This window comes from Barbus barbus (genome assembly GCF_936440315.1).
Source record: "Barbus barbus genome assembly, chromosome: 45".
NCBI lineage: Eukaryota > Metazoa > Chordata > Actinopteri > Cypriniformes > Cyprinidae > Barbus > Barbus barbus.
Genome location: NC_136723.1, coordinates 2,454,806 through 2,477,650, shown reverse-complemented (window position 1 = coordinate 2,477,650; position 22,845 = coordinate 2,454,806). Strand labels below are relative to the sequence as shown.

Below are 22,845 nucleotides of genomic sequence, written 5' to 3'. Positions count from 1 at the left end.
TTTCACAATATTACATTTTTTTTCTGTATTTTTGATCAAATAAATACAGCCTTGATGAGCATAAGAGGCTCCATTAAAAAACATTAGAAATGTTACCGTTGAATGGCAGTATAGATGCTTACTTTGAGTCTGATTGGCTGACAGGTAGTTTGGGGTTTGTTGACCACATTATAGCTGTGTATTACTTTACAATGTTCTCTCTGAATTCTCTGAAAAAGTCACAGCAGAGACTGACTAATGGGTCGTTTAACCACTGTATATTTCCGGCAGTGTCTGTCATCGTCTATTTTGCTGAGCCATCGTCTTAATCACGCGCACGTCACATATTTATTGTTATTCAGGTGAAGATGTTTTCTTTGCACTCAGAACAAGATTTCTGCCATTAACAGCACAATTCAAAGTGGAATGACCGTGAGCCAAGCAATCTTCACTGACATTGCAACATTAAAATGTAGCATGCCATGGGAAAGGTGGTTTAAAAATAGTGCATCCACTACCAGTGTTTTTATGCCTAAATTCATATAATTATTTAAATTTATGTCATTTGAGTGCTTGACTCCATTTTTAAAAGTGGCACATTTAATCAAAATATGTGAAAGAGTTTAAAGTCATTCTGTGTAATTCAGTACTTGGCCAGTCGTCAGTTCGCTAACGCTGTGTCTGCACAGTCCTCATATTTATGCCAGATTTATTTTGAATAAATTCCAGTGTTTACACAAAAAATGGTGTTATGCATGTTTCAGTGGTGATTATTTTTATTTAATAATCTTTTTAGCATTAATTTTATACTTCAGGCCCCTGGAGTTTTTCGTTCCTTGCCACAGTCGCCTTTGATTTGCTCACTTGGGGTTTACAGACAAATACCCAAAATGAAAAATTGAAGTTCACCCAAAAATGACAATTTTCATCATTTACTTACCCTCAAGTTGTTCCAAACCTGTATGAATTTCTTGCTTCTGCTGAACACAAAAGAATGTATTTTGAAGAACGTGGATAACCACACTGACTTGTATTTCCACTTGACCTTAAAATTAAACAGCTGTGTTCACACCCCCAAAATAAATCTTACACATTCCTAACTTTCAAAACGCTCCATCAGCACTTCCTAAAGTATTATTAGATTAGCATATTTATGTTTTCATACCAAAGATCTTGTTACTACAAGCTGTTGCTAATGCCATTCATACATTGCATTGTCTGTATACAAGCATCTAAAACAACTGCTCAATCTTCTAGATTACTGTGGTGAACTGTGCTCACAGTTATTTCTCAGATATGTTTCTTTGCCTCTGTCAGAACCAATCAGATCTGTGTATGACCTTAGGTCAGTGACTGCACTGGAGCAGTTAAACAGCCCCAGCCCCTTAAAGAACCACCCCCAGCCTTCAAGTTCATTCCTCACATTCAAACACACACACTGGAAATAAAGATTTGAGCATACAGGCACTCATCCATATTCATAAGCACTCTCAGTGCCAGACGCAGTACTCCAGAGGAGAGCATCATTACTCCAGTGTTCTCTGTAGCACCGCCTCCACAGCCCTGCACTCATCCTGTCTCACTCTCCTGCTGTCTGAAGACCATCACTAGCCACGTTTCTATTATCCTTTAAGTTGCACAAATTGAAATTGTGAAACACATGCCCAATGGAAATACATACATTTTTGCAAAAACTCCCATATATCGCTAAAACATTTTACGCTCATATGAGGTGTTTTTTCAGGCAATTCAAAAAAGGATTGTATCGCAAAATTGCAATGGAAACATTTTTTTTTTCACATTTACAGGTCACCTGGCGTATGTAAATGTCACATGATCGTTCTTTCATGTACTATAACCTCCAAGAAACACCTAATACGTGACTGTTCTTTCCTTGCCATTAATGGTTGGATAACCCCTTATTTACACTGCACTTATTTACACTAGTCAGTGCTTGTGTTTTATATCAGCTGCGCCGTGGAACTTTTCATATGTGTCCCCGACCGTCCACGCTGCTTTACTAAAGATACATGCATACGTCTCCTTCAATTAAAAATAATGGCTAGAGGGGTGGCTACAATTTACATAAACCTACCAACATCCGTTGCTATGACTTATTGCGAGAGGAAAAAATTATGTTTTAGTCGCATAACGTCGGTTAATGGAAACACCGCATTTTATTGAAACAAAATAACACAAAAGTTTTGCTCAAATCTGTAATGAAACCTGGCTACTGTCCTCAGCCATCCGCTCATCCCGTCTCACTGTCCTGTCTGGAGACAATCATTGTCAGTAACTGTCAGTCCTTATTTGTGGACTTCAGCTCGGCCTTCAATACCATCATACCTGACCTTCTCTCAGACAAACTGAGACAGCTCTCTGTGCCCTCCTCCATCTGTCAGTGGATCACCAGCTTCCTGACAGACAGGCAGCAGCTAGTGAGGCTGGGCAAACTCACATCCAGGACTCTCACCATCAGCACTGGCGCCCCTCAGGGTTGCGTTCTCTCCCCACTGCTCTTCTCCCTCTACACGAATGACTGTACATCAAAGGACCCCTCTGTCAAGCTCCTGAAGTTTGCGGACGACACTACAGTCATAGGCCTCATCAAGGACGGTGACGAGTCTGCTTACAGACAGGAAGTTGAGCAACTGGCTGTCTGGTGCAGTCTTAACAACCTGGAGCTGAGCACGCTCAGAACTGTGGAGATGATAGTGGACTTCAGGAGAAACCCCCCTGCTCTCCCCCCACTCACCATCATGAACAGCACTGTGACTTCAGTAGAGTCATTCAGATTCCTGGGAACCACCATCTCCCAGGACCTGAAGTGGGACAATCACATTGACTCTATTGCGAAAAAGGCCCAGCAGAGGCTGTATTTCCTCCGCCAGCTAAGGAAGTTCAACCTGCCTCAGGAGCTGCTGAAACAGTTCTACTCTGCAATCATCGAGTCTGTCCTATGTTCTTCTATAACTGTTTGGTTTGGTTCAGCTACCAAAACAGACATCAGAAGACTACAACGGACAGTTAGGACTGCTGAGAGGATTATCGGGGCCCCTCTGCCCAGCCTCCAAGAACTTTACACCTCCAGAGTGAGGAAAAGGGCTAAGAAAGTCACTCTGGACCCCTCACACCCAGCTCACTCTCTCTTTGTACTGTTGCCCTCTGGCCGGCGCTACAGATCACTGAGCACCAGAACAGCCAGACACAAGAACAGTTTTTTCCCCCAGGCCGTATCCCACCTGAACAACACATAACACACCCCGGTACTGTACATCTGTAAATAACTCATCAAACCTTCATCTGTACATAGGACACATGCACATTCACAGTTCTGTCTATGGTCATGTCTCTTTTCTGTATATTTTTTTATTTTTATTTTTTATTACTATTGTTATTCTTAATTATTGTATATTCTCTTCATTAGTGTTCTTTATCACCTTAATTATATGTTGTCTGCACTATGTTTGTACTTTCTGTACTGGAAGCTCATAACACCAAGACAAATTCCTTGTGTGTGCAAACACACTTGGCAATAAAGCTCTTTCTGATTCTGATTCTGATTCTGAACTGCTCATCCTTTCTCACTCTTTTGCTGTCTGTAGACGTCAGTGTCCACAGGACATAATACTGTAGAGGACCTAATACCAAGCCCTGTGGAACTACATACGTCTGTTGGGTTGGACATCTTGCAATTAACACAAACAAACTGGTTGGATAGGTAGGATAGGCAATTAGATAGGTAGAACCTAAACCATACTAATGCCTGCCCACAAATCCCAACATAATTTTTGCTTTTTGTTTATAAAGCTTTACATGGTCTTGCCCCTCAGTATATCAGTGATCTTCTTGTCCCATGCAATGCCTCAAGATCCTTACATTCTCCCAGTCAACTATTTCTTTCTGTTCCTCGCTCACGTTACAAAACTAAAGGAGACGGGGCTCTATATTAGGTGATCCCCTCCACTTTTGTTTCTACTTTTTAAATCTTCCTTAAAAACTTATCTGTATTCTTTGTTTTAATTGAGGGTGTTTATTTTTTTTTTACGTCTTCAAGCTTCTGATCCAGTGTGTTAATTCTGTTTTAATTGTGTTCTTATGTTTGTTTAATACCTCTGTACAGCACTTTGGTTGCAACTTCTGTTGTTTTGAAATGTGCTTTATAAATTAATAAACTAAACTAATAAACTAATTCTCGAGCCTATCCAGGAGAATGTTATGGTCTATATAGTGTCAAAGGCAGCACTAAGATGTAATAGCACTATAAGGGAGATGCTTGTATTATCTGACCATGGCTGGAAGTCATTTTAATGACTTGAATGAAGAAAAAGATAAATCCATAAAGTACAAATCATCTCGGAGAATAGAAATCAATAAACACTGCAAGAATGCCAAATGTAGAAAAGTGTGCGGTATAATGGCAAACAAATTGCACTTGAAAGTTACAGTGTTTAAACAGAAATGGCGAATCATTACAGTAGTAGGTTAACAGCACAGCACAAATACAAATACTATGCACCAACGGGAAGTCCAGGCTTTCCTTTTTAAAGTGTCAATTGTGTATATAAATATATACAGGGTTCCCAACGCGCGAGCCCTGAATTGAGTTTCTCACAGCATCTTTCTTGCGCCTGAATGGACAAATATATACAAAAGTATAAAAATGCCCAGTGTTGGGGAAGCTACTCTGAAACTGTAGTTTGACAAGCTACAAGCTACTCGTAAGTTAAAGTAGTTAAACTACAGTCAAGCTACCCTTTTGGAAAAGTAGTTAGCTACACTACAAGTTACTATCAAAAAGTAGCTAGCTACATTGAAACTACTTTTGATTTTTTTGAACAACGTATATTATAAATAACTGAATAAGTGTCTGAGGAATGTTTTAAGTAAAATATTTAGTGTTTAAAACAATGCAATACAATTATGATTTCAAAGAGTATTGTTTTATTACACGCAACACTCAAATATCTCAGACTGTTACAAAAAGTGTAACCTTTACTTGTCGTTTCTTTGAGAGACATGAACTTGGACAAATAAGGCCATGGGTAATTAACGTTAGTTGTTTCTCCATCCTCCAAATCTGCCGCCACGTCTTGCTCCATCATGGATAATATGGGTGTGTCAACCCACTTCTGTACGTCAGTGAACCGTTAGCCGCAAGATGCGTGATTAAACAACAGGTGGCGGTAATGGCAAAAAATGAGTTTGTAATCTAACAAGAAGAATACCCTTGCATCGCGCTGATTCGCGCAGGCTCGACAAAACGCAATGTAGCTTTTGCTCGCGCTACACCGCTACTTGCTGCAAAAAGTAGTTAGCTACTGGAAAAGCTACACTGTTTAAAAAGCAACTGAGCTACTGCCAAGCTACTGAAAAATGTAGTTAAGTTAGTAGCGTCGCTACTTGTAGTTAACTACTCCCCAACACTGAAAATGCCTGTCTTGGCAAGTAACTTTGTAGCTTTAACAATGATTAATCTATATTTAATTAGTCTGTAAACGGCCATTAACAGAGGCCATAGATGCTGAAGATGGACGCAAAGAGGAGAAAATACCATATCAGGCAGAACAAGATTCAAAATGTGCGAAATATAGGAATCCTAAACATTGAATTTTATTTGAATGTGTTTCTGAGGGGAACTGGTTGTTTTCAGAAAAGTTTAGACGGCGTTTTCTTTTCATCTTGCCTCTGTATAATGCATTTAAATGAGTGTTAATACGCGCAGCACTGCTGTGTTTATAGTGGTAACCAAGGAAACGCTTTATCACTGTTCCATAAGCGCCACCTGCTGTCAAAGAGTGAAATTGTCTCATTCAGCCCGTCTGCTGTTTCTGTTTCACGTAGCATCATTTCACAAAGATAAAGTCACACCATTCTGTTTCTTCAGATTTTGAAATTATGCAGTCTAGAAATAAATTAAAAACATTGAATTTATTTTTTTTTGGATTGATTCATGATTAAAATGCAGTGGTTGCCTTGCCACTAATTTCAAATGGCAATGCAAAATCAAGTTGCAACACAGAGTGAAGAATATGCAAATGTTATTTTATAAGTAATTATTCCATTTCTGTACCTGAACACCTACAAACATAAAAACTTAAGCAACATTTAATTTCTATCTTTGTGCTATATATTTAATTTAGCTATTACTTGCAATTTGTTCATTTGTTCTTATTTATCTTTAATGATGTTTGAACTTTATATTAGATACTGAACTTATATATATATATATATATATATATATATATATATATATATATATATATATATATATATATATATATATATATATATATATATACTTTTTTTTTTTTTTGCTGTGGTATTAACATTGAAATCAAGATTTGTAAAAATTTTGGTATCTAAAATATTGGTGTCATAAGTTTATTTATTAGAATACAAAAATCAAAGTTGATAACAGCAACTATTTTATTTATTTATTTTTTGTGGCAAGGCTAGTGAAAATATTAACAGGGCAAGTAATAATTTTAACCACTGAAAAAATCCTTAGCATTGAGCCCTGGGCTATTTTTTCAGCGCCATCTTATTCCCTTCCCGCTCGTCAACTGGCTATCACTATGTCAGATGCAGTCACCAGGCTGTACCGGTTAACAAAGGCAAATATGCCAGAAAATGAAAATTTTTGGGAGCTTTGTACAGTGACCGAGAGATCTCAACGCATTGCAAATAGAAAAAACACCTGCAAATTAAGAAAACAACTTCCTCAATTTTACAACGCACACACTGCAAATGCTCACAACACAACCAAAAAAAAAAAGAAAGAAACGCACTGCAAATAGAAAAAAAACGCCTGCAAATTAAGGAAACAACTTTCGTCAATTTGACAACACACACGCTGCAAATGCTCACAACACAACCAAACAAAGAAACGCACTGCATATAAAATTTATTTGGTTGCATTGTGAGCATTTGCAGTGTTTCTTTATTTGTTTGTGTTGTGAGCATTTGCACCACCAGGGGCCCGTTTCAGAAAAGAGGTTAAGTGAAAACTCTGAGTATGTTAACCCTGAAATCAGGGAAACTCTGGGTTTTCCGTTTCAAAATGGGAGGTTTGTCAAACCCGAGAAAGCAGGGTAAGTCAAGCCCGTTTCTGGAAGAGAGGTAACTTATACTCAGAGTCAGTTACCGTGGTAACTTACTCTGTGAACCTAACCTGGTCGGGAGCAGGTTTTCTTTGGTAAACCCAGAGTTTCTTTCGGTCTCCTCCCCCTTTTTAAAGTGTAAGCGATGTTTTAATACCTCATTCATTCATTCACGCCGCAAAATTTGGAAAATAAAATAATATTTTAATTATTTTTTTTCCTTCATGGAAACAAGACTAAATACCTTATAGCCTATTATTTATGTTATTATAATTTTTTTTTACACTGTATTCATGTGCATATTTATTTGAGCGGTACCATGCATGTTAAGAAATGGTAGTTTTCTTTTAAACATCGGAGATGCAGAGCACATTATAAGATATGCAGATTTTAAGTAAAGTGTGCATCGCTCTCACGCTCTTTCTGGGAATTTTTTCCTGGGCACAAATCCGTCAAAGAGGAGTATCACAGGACTGTAGGTCAGTGGTGTAGCAATGGGTTTAAATGAGGCTAATCTGATAAATGATGTTCACTTGATAACCTCTTTCTGTGACCTGTGGAAGTAACCCGAAATAATCTGAATTTCCTTCAGGATTTCCAGTGTGGTTGTATGCATTGATGACAAGCATGATTACTGTATGAAATGGAAGGATGCCAGATGGAGGGGTAGTACGAGCCATAACCACCACTACAGCTGTTAAATAAGCAAATTATTACAATTTTTTGGTCATCTTTATTTCCTAATACAAAAGCAAAAGTTATTCTTTTTACTTTTGGATTTTAGAAATCTTCCAATACTTGACCGTCTCCTCTTCATCTGTCAGTGATGCTGGTCCAGGTTCTCCCTCTGCCTTCTTGTCAGTAGTTAATTTTATTACTCTAATTAAGAAATGTAAATGTTGGATTAGAGAATATTTAATTATGTGAAAAGAGTGCTAGACTATGTGGAAAAAGCTGCAGTGCATTGAAATAGACACTGAATGATATTAAATGTCAAATGTCTGTAAAGTCATTTTAGCCCACACCCATGAACCTTTCATGTTTAAAGCTTTACCTTGATTCAATTGTGTTTTTATACTTCATTTTTAGCTGCTGCCATGTTCCTGTTTCTTTTTCAGTCTTTTTCATTTTTTTTTTTTTTTTTTTTTTGTGGCCATGAGATACCATTAAAATGTATATTAGTTCAATAATTTACAGTTTTCACCTCTGATATTATAACAGTTATTAAGTTATAGACAGTTATTAAGAATTAATGTTACGCATTGACGGAGGTACGCGCGCTGACGTCTTTTTGGCGGGAGCTGTTGCCATGGTGAATCGTAATTTCGGCGCTCCGCTGATCATGACTTTTCATAGTCGTGGTGCACGTGCTTAACTCAGAGTCAACCTACTTAGAGTTGAGTAAACTAACTCAGTTCAGCTGTTCTGTAACCGAAAAGTTTCCCATCTCAGAGTAAGTCAACTCAGAGTTCAAGTTTAAACTCAGAGTTGGTTGAACCTCCTTATTGAAATGGGCCCCTGCTGTGAAACTGATGAAGATGTTTTCTTGATTTGCTGGTGCTTTTTCTATTTGCATGTGTTTTCTGAAGTTGCAGCGCGTTGAGCTCTCTCGGCCACCGTAGCTTTGGCTACAAAATGACCTCTTCAAAGACTGAGTTTCAAAAAAAAAAAAAGTGTAAAAAATATCAGAGCATTTAATGGTAAAAAAGCAACAACAACAACAAAAAAAAGACTCCGCACAACAGCGGCCTGTTTTTCCATTCATTATAGGTCATGGAAATTCAGCTTTTTAGTCAGTGAAAGTCAGGGAATTTGACATTTGACTTAGAGTGGGAACCCTGTATATATGTTTCATAAATACTGTATATATTTCAGACCATCTGTGTTCCATCCTCCTCCCCCATTAAAGTCATTTATACACTAAGTATTATGAGTGAATATTAATTCCAGTGATTGATCTCTATTTTTAAATTCATTGGTCAAAAGGTGTGGGAACCCTGAATGTCAAGTCTCAGTCATAAAGCAGCACTGCCGCAAACTCATTCATATGTCCGTCTGGGAATGCATGTTTCTTATATAATGTGCTTTATACTGCTGTGATTCCTCTTCTGCATCCCTCTCCATTTTAGAGTCATGTCAGGGTAGATCAATGTCTTTTCAGGGTTGTTCATCATATACTAGTTAAGTGCTCTGGACTTCTGTCTGATTTCTATGTCACGCTGATATTTCACACATACAGTGAGTATAAAATGATGTGTTGTGAGATTATTGTAAACACAGGTTCTTATCAAATGTGATTCTTATTCAACATTTTTATCTCTGTTATAATCTAATGTGTGTCTTCTGTTTGTGTTCACAGTAATGACTTCAGTAAGATGGTTGCAGAAGAGTACCTCAAATTCTTTGAGTTTACAGACATGACATTGGACCAATCACTCAGGTACATCTCGTATCAAGTATTTGTCATTCAATTATTGTGCAGTCATACAGTCACTGTGTTTTTCTGTTGTTTTGCAATGTCTAAATTGTGGCTCATCTGCTTGCATGTTTACAGTCTTTAAATAATATCTGATGAAATTAAGTTTTATTTGTAAGTTATTTAATTCACACATTTATTAAAAAAAAAAGAAAGATGTAGGTATAGATTTTTTTTGGGAGGGGGGGGGGGGTTGCTCTACATGAAAATATTCCTTTAAAAAAAAATAAAAAATGTGTGAATTAAATAATTTACAAATAAAACTTTACATTTTTTAAGCCAAGAGATAACAAACTGTAAGATTGTTTATAGTACATTTGTGGCAACGCATTATTTAATACCAGAGTTAAAGACGGTAAACATACAACCAGATGAGCCACATTTTAGATATATATAAAATAACCTCATAATAAGTAAATATTGTGATATAGGTATGTGAAATTAATCGAAATTCAGTTTCGATTTTGATTTCGGCCTCCAATGATTATGAAAATACAGTAATCGAGATAAAAAGATTATTGCGCCCCATTCCGCCCCCTTTTCAGCGGTGCCCTTTTGTTCCTCCATAAAAGGCCAATTTCACGTGCATTATCAGTAAAATCATGTAACGAGACTTTTGCAGAATGGGACTTGCTTGATTTATTTAAGTTGATTAGATTTATTTTTGTTTTTAAAAGCGTGACAGAGAACATGCGCTTCCTCGGGAAGATTACTGTGTATGCGCTCAGAGACGGAGCACAACACGGACATGTAAAGTCATATTTTAGCACCTAAACGGTCAAATAATCGCAAAAATGTGTTAAAATGCAGCGCTTAGTGATTATTCATGTAAACCCTCGTCTGTTATTCAATAAAAGCACGTAAAGAGTTGAGAATGAAAATACTTGTGTAACAGTAAATTGGATCCGTGCGGCTCTTAAAGTGACAGCGGGCTATATTCCTGCTGCCGACTGTGTGCTTTATATTAATAATCAAACAACAAAAGACAAATTCAAAATCACTCACTGCTCTTGACTACTTTTGTAGCTTTAATAAGAAACAAAAGGAGTTTCATTCTTACAGTGAAGACTATGCTGTTTTATTTTACATTAGGTTATTCAATTTCTCTAGTAGGCTGTTAACTGAATAGCTACTTTAGACTTGCATAAAAAAACAAATTAAAGCGCACTTTTTTATTCTATTGTATTATTTTGCTTTTTTATGACTGGCATTATTCTATTGTATTATTTTGCTTTTTTATGACTGGCATTGTATTTCTTTGCTTTTTTATTACTGGCAGTTTAATTATTTTCAATAATTTTTAAGACATTTTTTGTTGTTGTTTTTAACTACTATCAAGATTCAAGATTTTTATTTGTCACATACACAATTATACAGAGTATAACCAGCAGTGAAATGTAGGTCAGGTCCGCTCCAAGGACAGTGCAATTATATAGAATACAAATATTAAGAAAAAGAAAAGTAGAAAAAAATAAAAGAATAAAATAAAATAAGAGATAAAAAAATAAATGTGCAGGTCAGTATGTTGTTGACATAAATAGTAATATAACAGGAATGTGCAAAAAAGTTGTACAGGTTATTTGAATAGCAGCAATATGAGGTAGAGAAAATTATGAATAATTTATTGATGTAGTGATATTAACATGGAGTCAAGTGATGTTATGACACAGAATTAGAGTTTAGGAGCCTGATGGCCTGGGGGAAGAAGCTCCTCCTAAGTCTCTCAGTTTTTGCCATCAGGCTACGGAAGCGCTTACCAGATGGAAGCAAAGTGAATAGACGGTTACCAGGGTGATTAGAGTCCTTGATGATTTTAACAGCTCTGTTTTTGCAGCGTTTGAGGTAGATGTCCTGCAGAGAGGGGAGAGCAGACCCTGAGATGCGCTCAGCTAAGCGCACAACTCTCTGTAGTGCTTTGCAGTCCTGATTGGAGCTGTTTCCATACCACACTGAGATGCACTGAGTCAATACACTTTCTATGGTCCCTGAATAGAAAGTTTTCAGGATTGCTGGTGAGACCCTGAATTTCCTCAGCTGTCGCAGATGGTACAGTCTTTGCCTGGCTTTCTTAACCTGTGTTTGGATGTGTGTAGTCCAAGTCAGGTTCTCAGAGATGTTTACACCGAGGTACTTGAAGCTACTCACCCTCTCCACAGGGGTCCCACTGATCGTAAGAGGAGTGTAGGGCTGCTGCTGTCTCTTCCTAAAGTCCATGATCAGCTCTTTAGTTTTCCCCACATTCAGAGAGAGACAGTTGTCCTGGCACCATGATGTGAGCAAATGTGGCTCTTTACAAGTCTCTCAAAAACCTTCATGACTATTGATGTGAGGGCAACTGGGCGATAGTCATTCAGGCAAGAGGGTTTATTGTTCTTAGGCACAGCGATTATGACAGATTTTTTAAATGAGGTGGGAACCACGGAGGTAGCAAGGGACTCTTTAAAGATGGAAGTGAACAAACCAGCGAGCTGATCAGCGCAGGACCTCAGAACACGGCCGGTTATCCCATGAGGTCCGGCTGCTTTCCTGACGTTCACTTTCTTTAGCGCCCTCCGAACCTCATCGTCCGACACGGTGATTACAGGATCATCGCTGCTCTGCTTCCTGACGCGCTGGGCGGCTGCCGCCATTGCATTCGAAGCGGCCGAAGAAGGTGTTTAACTCGTCGGCCAGCAACGGATCTGCTCTCACCTCCGTGGAGGATTTGTTTCCGAAGGCACAGATGGTCCTCAGTCCCTGCCACATCCGTCGAGAGTCGTTGAGCTGGAAATGAGACTCAATTCTCTCTCTGTATCTGTGTTTAGCGGCTCTTACTGCACGACGGAGAGCAGAGCACAATGCTTTGTACTCGCTCATATTCCCAGACAGAAGAGCCTCATTGTAAGCGGCAGTGCGTGTGTTAACCACATCACAGATTGATCTGTCCACCCACGGTTTCTGGTTGGAGAATGTCCTTATCGTTATTGTTTCTGTAGCTTGCTCGGTTAGCGTGTTTACAAAGCTTAATGCTACATCCGTGAACTCGCTGACGTCAGAAGAACTCGCCCGGAACATGTCCCAGTCGACATCATCAAGAGCCAACTGTAGCATAGCTTCTGAGTGGGAGGACCAGCAGTCACAACTCTCTGCACCGGAGGATCCTGAACGAGCCTTTGTTTATATTCCGGTTTGAGGAAAATGGCGGCATGGTCTGATTTGCCAAAAGCCGTAAATGAGCGGGCTTTGTAGGCATTCTTGAACTGAGTGTAGCAATGATCCAGTGTGTTTGGTCCTCTAGTTGGACAGGATACATGTTGATAAAAGTTCGGCATGACCTGCTTGAGGTTGGCTTTGTTAAATTCTCCCGCGATGATAAAGGCAGCGTCAGGATGTTTGTTGATGTCCGGTGTCCGTCTGTGGTGGAATGTACACAGCAGTAACAATGATCGTTGAAAACTCCCGGGGCAGATAAAATGGGCGGCAAATAATGGAAAGATGTTCCAGATGAGGCGAGCAGGAACGCGACAGAATGGAGATATTCCTGCGATCACACCATTTCTTGTTAATCATGAAACACACTCCTCCACCCCTGGATTTACCGGCCTCTGCTGTTCTGTCCGTCCGTAAAACAGAGAAGTTATCACTTGGCATTACAGCAGTGTCCGGGACCATGGACGAAAGCCATGTTTCTGACAAACAAAGGATGTTACAGTCCCTTATGTCCTGTTGGAAACTAATCCTGGCTCTAAGATCGTCCATCTTATTCTCCAAGGATTGGACATTTGCGAGCAGAATGCTCAGAAGAGGAGGACTGTGAGCCCTTTTCCTGAGACTCTCTCGAATCCCAGCACGTTTCCCGCGGTGTTTCTTGATCCTTCTCCTCGGGCGGTTATTGTTTATCTGCGTTCTGAAGAATCTCCAGAGGCCATGCTGGATTCGTGGCTAAAGTGTCCTGGAATAGGTTGGTGTAGCGGTTTCCAATGTCCAAAAGTGTTTCTTTGTTATAGGTGATCAGTGCCGACGTGAGATGTGTAAAAAGAGAAAGTAAAACTAAGTAAAAAAGTAAATAAAAACACAATCTTAGCGGAGCGACCTGGACGGCGTCCGAACAAAGCGGTGCCATCTTGTTAATATTAGTTACTCTGGTGTTCTGCTGTGGTACTGAGAATTGTGACATTTCGCTGGTCTCTAAGATCTCTAGATGTCATAGCAACCTTATTTACAGAAAATATATATTTGATATCACTATCTTTAAATAAATCTTTCATATAAAGTTTTGGTCATATGGCCCACTAATAATCGTTTTAAATAATCGTGATTACAATATTGACCAAAATAATCGTGATTATGATTTTTGTCATAATCGAGCAGCTCTATTGTGATATATACTGTTACATGTTAGATTAATAGAATATAGAATATTTTGAACAATTAAGAATGCAACCAAAGAATGTTCAACATTATTGTGTTGTTTATTATGTTGTTTGAATATCTGAAGTCTTTTTTTGAAGTTTTTATTATTGTTAGTTATTTTAGGACCATGTCTGATCACAGTTCGGGGGCCCGTTCTTCGTACCTCGCGTAATACATCTGAGATGATTTGAAAGATGCCAGGTCTTCTAATCGTGATAACTGATCTCTGGTTAATTTGGTTCTTCAAATGAATTTTCAGATTTGATTGAAATATATGGATTAGGATTACTGTGTGTTCTCGCGCTCCCCGAAAAGGGCAGATGTATCGATACTCGAAACCACGATCAGCAACGCAGTGATTGGCTGGCGGCAAGACAGTGACGTAATGACATCATATCATTAAAAAAGACACCTGACGAAAAACTTGACAAATTTCTGGACTTTTATAAGGAAACAGCCAAGTGAACAAAGCTACATAAATGGTATAATAGATAAATGAAATGTGCACTGTTTTTATTTAATTTAAATTTTATTACATGATTTATTACATATTTATATTCACGATTTCTTGTATTTGTACAGGCTTTATATTTTTATTTCAATGTTGTAATTAACAATTCATTTAAATTTATCTTTGAAATAGATTTGTTACGTGACAGTATTAAATAAAGTTTCTTTAGGGTCAAGATCATGTTATCTGTATCTCCTGCGCTCCATCAAGCCACTCCCATAATATCTGATAACTCAAATTAATGCACAGCTCAGATGAACTCCAATACAATTATAAAGTAATTATGAATTATTAATAAATATTTCAATGAATAAAACTGTGTGTCTATAGTATTATAGACAACACAACAGTATTATATTATTTTTCAATTCATTTATTATTATTGTTCAATTACTGTCCCTGGATCAGTAGGGTACTCTTCTAATAAAGTAGCAGTGGCTGGGACAGATTTTAAGTATCGATTCTGCTTAAAAAGATGCAATCTAATCCCGTTTACATGAAATAAGGCTGCTCCCGAGCAGGTTTAAGTTTATGGACCTGTTGCTATGACAGCAACTTCGGGATGAGCTTCGAAGAACCAACCAATCCAAGATCATGCGAAATCGTCAACAATCAAATCCTGCTAACCGAGTTAGCGGCGTACGAAGAACGGACCCTGGGAGTCGTTCTTACCAAAGTTCAGATAATTGCCCAGTGTTCACAGACTTTTTCATTCATCTGTTTGTGTGGTTCTGGGTCTTTATTTCATCCTGTGGTGTGCCCACACACATCATTAATGTTTTTGCTGTGATTGGAGAACTTTGTTGGCTGTTTTTGTCTTCTATCTTGTATCTGGACCTGGACCCCTGATGAGTCTTCACACACGCGCTGCAAACAAGACAAAAGTTCATGGTCATGTTATATTGCTGTTTTTGTGTTGCAGATGTTTTCTGAAAGCATTCTCACTAATGGGCGAGACTCAGGAGAGAGAGCGGGTGTTAATTCATTTCTCTAATCGGTACTATCAGTGTAATCCCACCATCATCACTACACAAGGTACTGCATGTCTCAACCTTACGTAACCTTTCTCGTTTACTTGTTACTTACAAGATTAGTATTTCAGATCATGTAGATGAAGATGTAGGAGATCATTAGAATCCAGTGGAGGATGAAGTACACAAACCAAGTACTTGAGTAAAAGTACAGATATCATTACTCCAGTAAAAGTATAAGTACTCGTTACAAATTTTACTTAATTTATTTCACTAGTAAAAGTACAAGTACTTGCATTTTTTTAACTTACTAAAGCATTTAAAGTGAAATGTACAGATTGATTCATTGTTTTTTTCTAGCCAGCAGTAGTCAGACTAATAAGAAAAAATAGTGCATTCATTTAATATGCACAACTTTTTATTTTATTACCTAAACAAGTGAAATAATGTAGTATTTTAAAATAAGAAAATACAAAATTTGTGTAATTATATATTTGCAAATACGATGTACAGAGGTCACGTGGCTTAAACAGCTCACTCTTTTACGACAGATTTACTTCACAAATATCTGACAGTCATTACCTAAATATGATTTCTTTACAATAATCAATACGAAAATTCGACATTTATTAACTTTTCACACCATTGTTTGTTCTTCAGTAATGTATTGGTTCTTTGCCATTCTCACCAGCTCACTGAATCAGTCCATATTTGAATCAAAAACGGCTTCAAATAAATAAGTCTGATTCACAAATTAATCTTTTAGTGTGATTTGTGTCCAGTTCCACAGTATAAGTGAAAATAATCAGTTTGATCACACATCAGACATCACAGTAAAGTAAAAAGTACAATATTATGTTTTGGAATGTAGTGGAGTAGAAGTTTCTCAAAATAAAAAAGCTGTAATGCAGTAAAGATACTCAAAAAATGTGCTTAAGTAACGAAGTAAAAATACTTGTCTCGTCTGTCCGCCAGCGTTATTGTAACCCTAACATGGTGAAACAGCCTTCCGCTTTATGCTGGAGTCCTGATCACCTGGTTGGGGTTCATTTCACCATATTTGCAGCTGACTGTACATTATTCTGCTATCAAATGGCTTGTAGGGATGTGCATCTCCTGAGGCCAATGCAACACGCATCTCAATGTATAGCTAACGCTACGATACATTAAAAATACATACGAAGCAGCTGTGAAATGATTCACTCCTATTACGATACAGTGCAATCCAATTTTGATTTGATTCAACACAATTCGATTCAAGACAATATGATGCAATGTAGAAAAATATGATGCTATGCGATTTAATATATGGTACAGATCGTTTGCATTTAAGTCTTTGGGTCAGACACATTTTAATTTATATTCAATCAATCTACATATAAAATATTGGTCACAGATTAGTGGTCACTTTCTAATCTACAAATAATTATATATAAATAGTTTTTTAAAGATGCAAATATGTTAGAAATGATGCATCGCGATATAAATGCCAACTTGAAACCGATGCACACTTTTTTAAATCGATGAATCGCATCGTTAACATTTATGCCGATGCGAATCCGTGAATCTCACCATCTCTTATGGCTTGCTAAGCAATTAATAAATAAATGGATGTGAGATTAGATATCGATATGAGTTGAAGTTAATAATGTGACAATATAAATGCAAAATGTATCAGATTTGTAATCTAAATATATAAATATTGTGCTTGCTTTATTTGTTGACATAAAGTCAATTTTTTTTCAGTTGGTTTTCTGTCACATTTCCATAAAAAAAATGGTTTATTGTAATGTACTATATCTTTATTGAGCAAAAAATGTAAATATTTAGTGCTATATATTTTGATTTTATATCTCGCACTCCTTTGAGAGAAGAAAGAGAGTGTGGCATAATGCAAAAAACATGAAACTAGCTCGGCTAATATTGTTTTAAACAAAGTTGCCTGAGGACTGTTTCTGAATTTAATGCCTCTGCATATAGAAGTCGCTCCATATGAAATATATCAATAAAACATTTGTGGTTTTGCACAACATTAATTATCTGTTGGATAAATCCTCTCTTCAATAATTCTCCATGAAACATGATTGGGTTTAATCGCTCATTCAAAATCAGTGTCGTGTTTCTTCCATAGCAACCATCTTAGTAACAGCTGTGACCAGTCTATGGGTAAAAAGCTAAACCATCTCCTTGTTGCTAAGACTGTTGCCATGGAAGTGATGTTAGACTTTCTCCTGATGCAGAGATGAATGTGTGTGTGATATCAGAAGTTATGATAAAAATAATGTTCACTCTTGTTGACCTGTATGTGACCAAATGTTTCATTGATGTTTGCAGATGGAGTTCATTGCCTTACCTGTGCAATAATGCTGCTCAACACTGACCTTCATGGCCCAGTAAGTGACCTCTGACCCTCTGCTAGAGGTGCCCGTATTACCAGCTAAATGAAAACTGACAGTTTATTCCATCTTTGCCAAAAGCACATGAATGCAGACACCGTTTGGCCTTATCAGAGCATGTTATCTGTGAATCTAATGATCCCTCTGAAGAAGGATATATCTGGGTCATATTTCACCTCAAAATAAAAATAAATAAGAAACTAAATGTGCTTAATTGTCTAATTGATAATAACTGATAATTGTAAAAAGTCTTTTTTGGGAGGTTGAAATGTTGCCCAGAGATTCATCAACTAGGGAGTAGGATTGGGTATCGTTTGAACTTTGATTCCGATTCTTATTGATTCCTAGTCTCGATTCCAGTAAGATAAAAACATTTAGATGTCAAGTATATTTATTCTGTCTTTTTACAAAGCGTTTGTTGCAGCTGAATGCCATGAGCAGCCTACAGAACACTTAGGCCTTTTACACTTACGCACTTTTGCCTAAATTGTTAAAGACAAGTAAACAGTCAGTAATGAGATAGGAACAAACAAATCAATTAGCAATAGCATGAATAAATACAACTGTATGAATTTCAGGTACAGAAATTGAAATCAAAAGTTTAAAAACACTGTAGTTTTCTTTTGTAGATTATGTAGATTATTCCTCTTTTGAAGTTACAAAAGATATTCAGTGAAGATCAGTGAATGACAGGCAGCATGTTTATTAGGCTGCTGCTTCTTTAACACCGAACGCCTGGATCTAAAATTACTGTTATACATCACAACTGTTCACTTGATGAATGATAAACAATGATAATGATATACCAGGGGTGTAATGGTACACAAACATTACGGTTTGGTACGCACCTCGGTTTTGACATCACGGTTCGGTATGATTACGGTACAGCAGGAAGAAAATGCTAAACATAAAATAGCTTCTTTTTTTTATTTTTTATTAAACAGTGGTTTACTGAACAAATAGCTCTGTCTTTAAATAAGTCAAATTATAATTGCAAATTTCCTAAGAATATAAATCTACCTCAGTTTATGCTCTAAACTATAGGGAACCCTTTTAAGTTATTATAAGGTTACAATTAACTAATTTAATTACGGTAACACTGTATTTTAGGGTTTCTTAACTAGTTGCTTATTAGCATGCATATTACTAGAATATTAGACATTTATTAGTAGTAAATAAGCACATATTAATGCCTTATTCTACATCCCTAATCCGACCCAACACCTAACCTTAACAACTACCTTACTAACTATTAATAACCAGCAAATTAGGAATTTATTGAGGAAAAGTCGTAGATAATAGTGAATAATGTGTTCCCTATTCTAAAGTGTTACCTTTATTACTATTTATTTTAAATATAATAATCAACACTCAACTTAAAGAAAATGTATATTTACTTTATTTAACCTAAACTTTGTGTAATTTATTTTATTTGACATCAAGGGGTTTAGGGATGGGCATTTTTGGCAATTTCTCCGACTCACCATGACGCTGATGAAACTGATCAATAAGAGCGCGGTCCAGAACGTTGCGAGCCGGAATCCAACATCTCTCCTCCGGACAATAACCCTCCCAGTCTACCAGGTATTGGTAACCTCTACCCCTACGCCTCACATCAATGAGCCGCCGCACCGTATAGGCTGGCAACCCCTCGATGAGTCTAGGAGGCGGAGATCAGGGGCTGGAGGGGGGAGCGAAAGACGGGCTTGATCTTAGAAACATGGAAAACCGGGTGGATCTTTTTAAACTGAGGCGTTAATTTGAGCCGCACCGTCACCGGACTGAGCACTTTAGAAATCATAAACGGTCCAACAAATTTGGGTCCCAGTTTACGCGAGGGAAGTCTGAAGTTGATGTCCTTAGAAGACAACCAGACCTTCTGACCACACACGTAAAGTATATGTACGGTACGGCTTGGTACGGTGACGGCCCGACGATGCCTTGTTCCTCTCACCAGTCCGAGTAAGGGCTTCTCTGGCGATCCTCCAAGTATGGCGCCATCACTGAATAAACGCATGCGCGGAAGGAACAACGGCATCGGATTCTTGAGGGGAATAATGGTGGCTGGTAGCCTAAACAACACTGGAAGGGAGATAAACCCGTTGACAACACAGGGAGGGAGTTATGCGCATACTCGACCATGGTTAACCTGGAACTCCAAGATGACGGTTTGGCAGACGCCACACAGCGCAGCACACTCTCCAATCCTGGTTGGCACGCTCAGCCTGACCATTAGTCTACGGGTTATAACCGGAGGATAGGCTTGCAGTTGCCCCCAGCTGTCGACAGAACTATGTCCAAAATTTAGGCACAAACCGGGAACCCCTGTCAGAAACCACGTCCACCGGGAGGCCATGAATACGGAACACGTGATCCAAGACAATAGTCGCTGTCTCCCTCGTTGAGGGTAATTTGGGGAGGGGAATAAAGTGGGTCGCCTTTGAGAACCTGTCCACCACAGTGAGGACTACCGTCTTGCCATTAGAAGGGGGCAAGCCAGTAACAAAGTCCATCGCTATATGTGACCAGGGTCGCGAAGGGACCGACAGCGGCTGGAGTAGCCCTACTGGGGGTCGATTGGAGCCCTTACTCGCAGCGCAAATCGGACAGGCCGACACGAACCGTCGAGCATCCTGTGCCGCGGACGGCCACCAAAAACGCTGCTTGATTAACCTATACGTAGGAGTCGCTCCAGGGTGGCACGCTAGGCTAGAGGAGTGGCCCCACTGTAGGACAGCAGTTCAGACTGACTCGGGCACGAACAGCAGACTCTCTGGGCATCCCGCGGGAACAATAGCGTCGCGTAGCGCAGTGCGGACCTTGGACTCCACCCCCCGCCACAACCCATTCGGGATGCAGAATAGCCACAGGGGGGGAGGGACTAGCCTTAGCCTCAAAGATCCGCGACAGCGCGTCAGGTTTACCATTCTTAGAGCCCGGGTGATATGAAATGGTAAACCTGAAACGTCCAAACAATAATGCCCAGCAAGCCTGCCTGGAATTTATTCTTTTAGCGGTGCGGATATACTCCAGATTTTTATGGTCAGTCCAAACAATACATGGAAACTCCGCACCCTCTAACCAGTGACGCCACTCCTCCAGCGCCAGCTTGACAGCTAGTAACTCCCTATTCCCGATGTCGTAGTTCCGTTCCGTGGGAGTTAAACGATGAGAAAAAAAGGCGCAGGGATGTATTTTCTCGTCTGAAGATGATCTCTGAGGCAAAACTGCCCCAACCCCCACCTCGGATGCATCCACCTCCACCATAAACTGCCGAGACGGGTCGGGGGTCGTTAAAATGGGAGCCGAAATAAACCAAGCTCTCAAATGCGGTTTGGGCTTGCAACGACCAACAGAATCGTTTCTTAGTGGAGGTGAGATCCGTCAAAGGAAGGGTGACCTGACTAAAGTTCCGAATGAACCGCCTGTAAAAATTGGCAAACCCCAGAAAACGCTGGACCGCTCTACGACTATCTGGGGTGGGCCAATCAGCAACAGCTTTTACCTTGGCAAGATCCATTCGGATACCTTCAGGCGAGAGAATAAACCCCAGGAACGGAACCAACCATGTGTGAAACACACACTTCTTCACCTTGGCGAATAAACGATTCTCCAGCAGCCGCTGGAGCACTCGCCTGACCTGCTGGACATGATCACGCTCATTCTGGGAGAAGATCAGGATATCGTCGATGTAAACAAAACCAAACCGATCAACCATGTCTCTGAGCACGTCGTTGACGAGTGCCTGGAAGCACTTCCATTCGTCCCCCTCCCTAATCCGAACCAAGTGATAAGCACTGCGGAGGTCCAACTTCGTAAAGATGGTTGCCCCCTGCAAGAGTTCGAAGGCCGACGACAGCAACAGCAAAGCATAACGATTCTTTACCGTGATGTCATTCAACCCCCGACAGTCTATACAGGGGCGCAGCGAACCATCCTTCTCCACGAAGAAGAACTCCACCCCAGCTGGAGAGGAAGAGGGACGGATAATGCCTGCTACCAGAGAATCGTGTATATATCTCTCCATGGCCTCCCTCTCTGGTCCTGACAGAGAGTAAAGGTGCTCCTTAGGTGGAGAAGTGCCAGGCAACAGGTCAATCGCACAGTCGTACGGGCGGTGCGGAGGCAGAGATGAAGCTCGGGACTTACTGAACACCGCTCTCAAGTCATGGTAAGCCTCCGGTACATTCGCCAGGCTCACCGGCTCCTCCTGCAACACAGAACAAGACATGACCGGGGAAAATGCAGCACCCAAACATTGAGCTAAACAGAACTGCGAGCCCAATCAATATGGGGGTTGTGTTTGACCAACCAGGTGTGACCCAACACCACTGGAGTGGTGGGCGAGTGAATAAGGAGGAAACGGATTTCCTCAGCATGATTACCAGACAGTGTTAACGTGACAAACTTAGTAACATGTATAATATCAGTCAGTAGGGTGCCACATAGAGTTCTAGCAGAAATGGGTTCGGCCAGGGCAACAGACGAAATCCCCAGGCGACCAACTCTAAACGACCACCAGATGGCAGTCGAGTGGCAGTTACGCTCACCAAATGCTCTCCCCTGCGTTTTATATGCTCTCCCCTGCGTTCTACAGGGCACGCAGCTGCCACATGACCCACCTCCCTGCAGTAGAGACACAGCTGATTGGTCAAGCAACGGCATCGCTCCCCTACAGTCAACCGTGCTCTTCCGACCTGCATAAGCTCCTCCTCCGGGAGGACGAGGTGTTGAGACAGCATGTCACAAGCTGTTGTCGACTCAGCGCCCGTGACACGCTCGTGGGGAAATCCCCCTCTTCGGTGCCGGGAACGGAGAACGATCCGGTCGTCGACTCGAATGGCGAGGTCGATCAACCCATCCAAGCCTGCAGGCAGCTCAAGGGAATAGATTTCGTCCTTCACGTGCTCTGCCAAGCCGTGGAGGAAATGATCTCAGAGTGCCTTCTCGTTCCAGCCACAGAAGGCAGCGAGCGTACGGAACTCAATGGAGTAACCGGACACGGACTGCTCATCTT

At 39.7% G+C, this 22,845-nt stretch overlaps 1 protein-coding gene across 3 annotated transcripts in view; it reads left to right on the top strand.

The window, feature by feature from the left end:
- LOC306864157 (PH and SEC7 domain-containing protein 3-like) overlaps positions 1–22,845 on the top strand; it is a 152,320-nt gene that overhangs the window by 66,901 nt on the left and 62,574 nt on the right. For all 3 annotated transcript variants that reach the window (XM_079407905.1, XM_079407906.1, XM_079407907.1), the window contains 3 exons: positions 9,442–9,522; positions 15,384–15,496; positions 17,767–17,825. In XM_079407905.1, the coding sequence (XP_079264031.1) occupies positions 9,442–9,522; positions 15,384–15,496; positions 17,767–17,825 (253 nt within the window). The remainder of the gene's footprint in view (positions 1–9,441; positions 9,523–15,383; positions 15,497–17,766; positions 17,826–22,845) is intronic.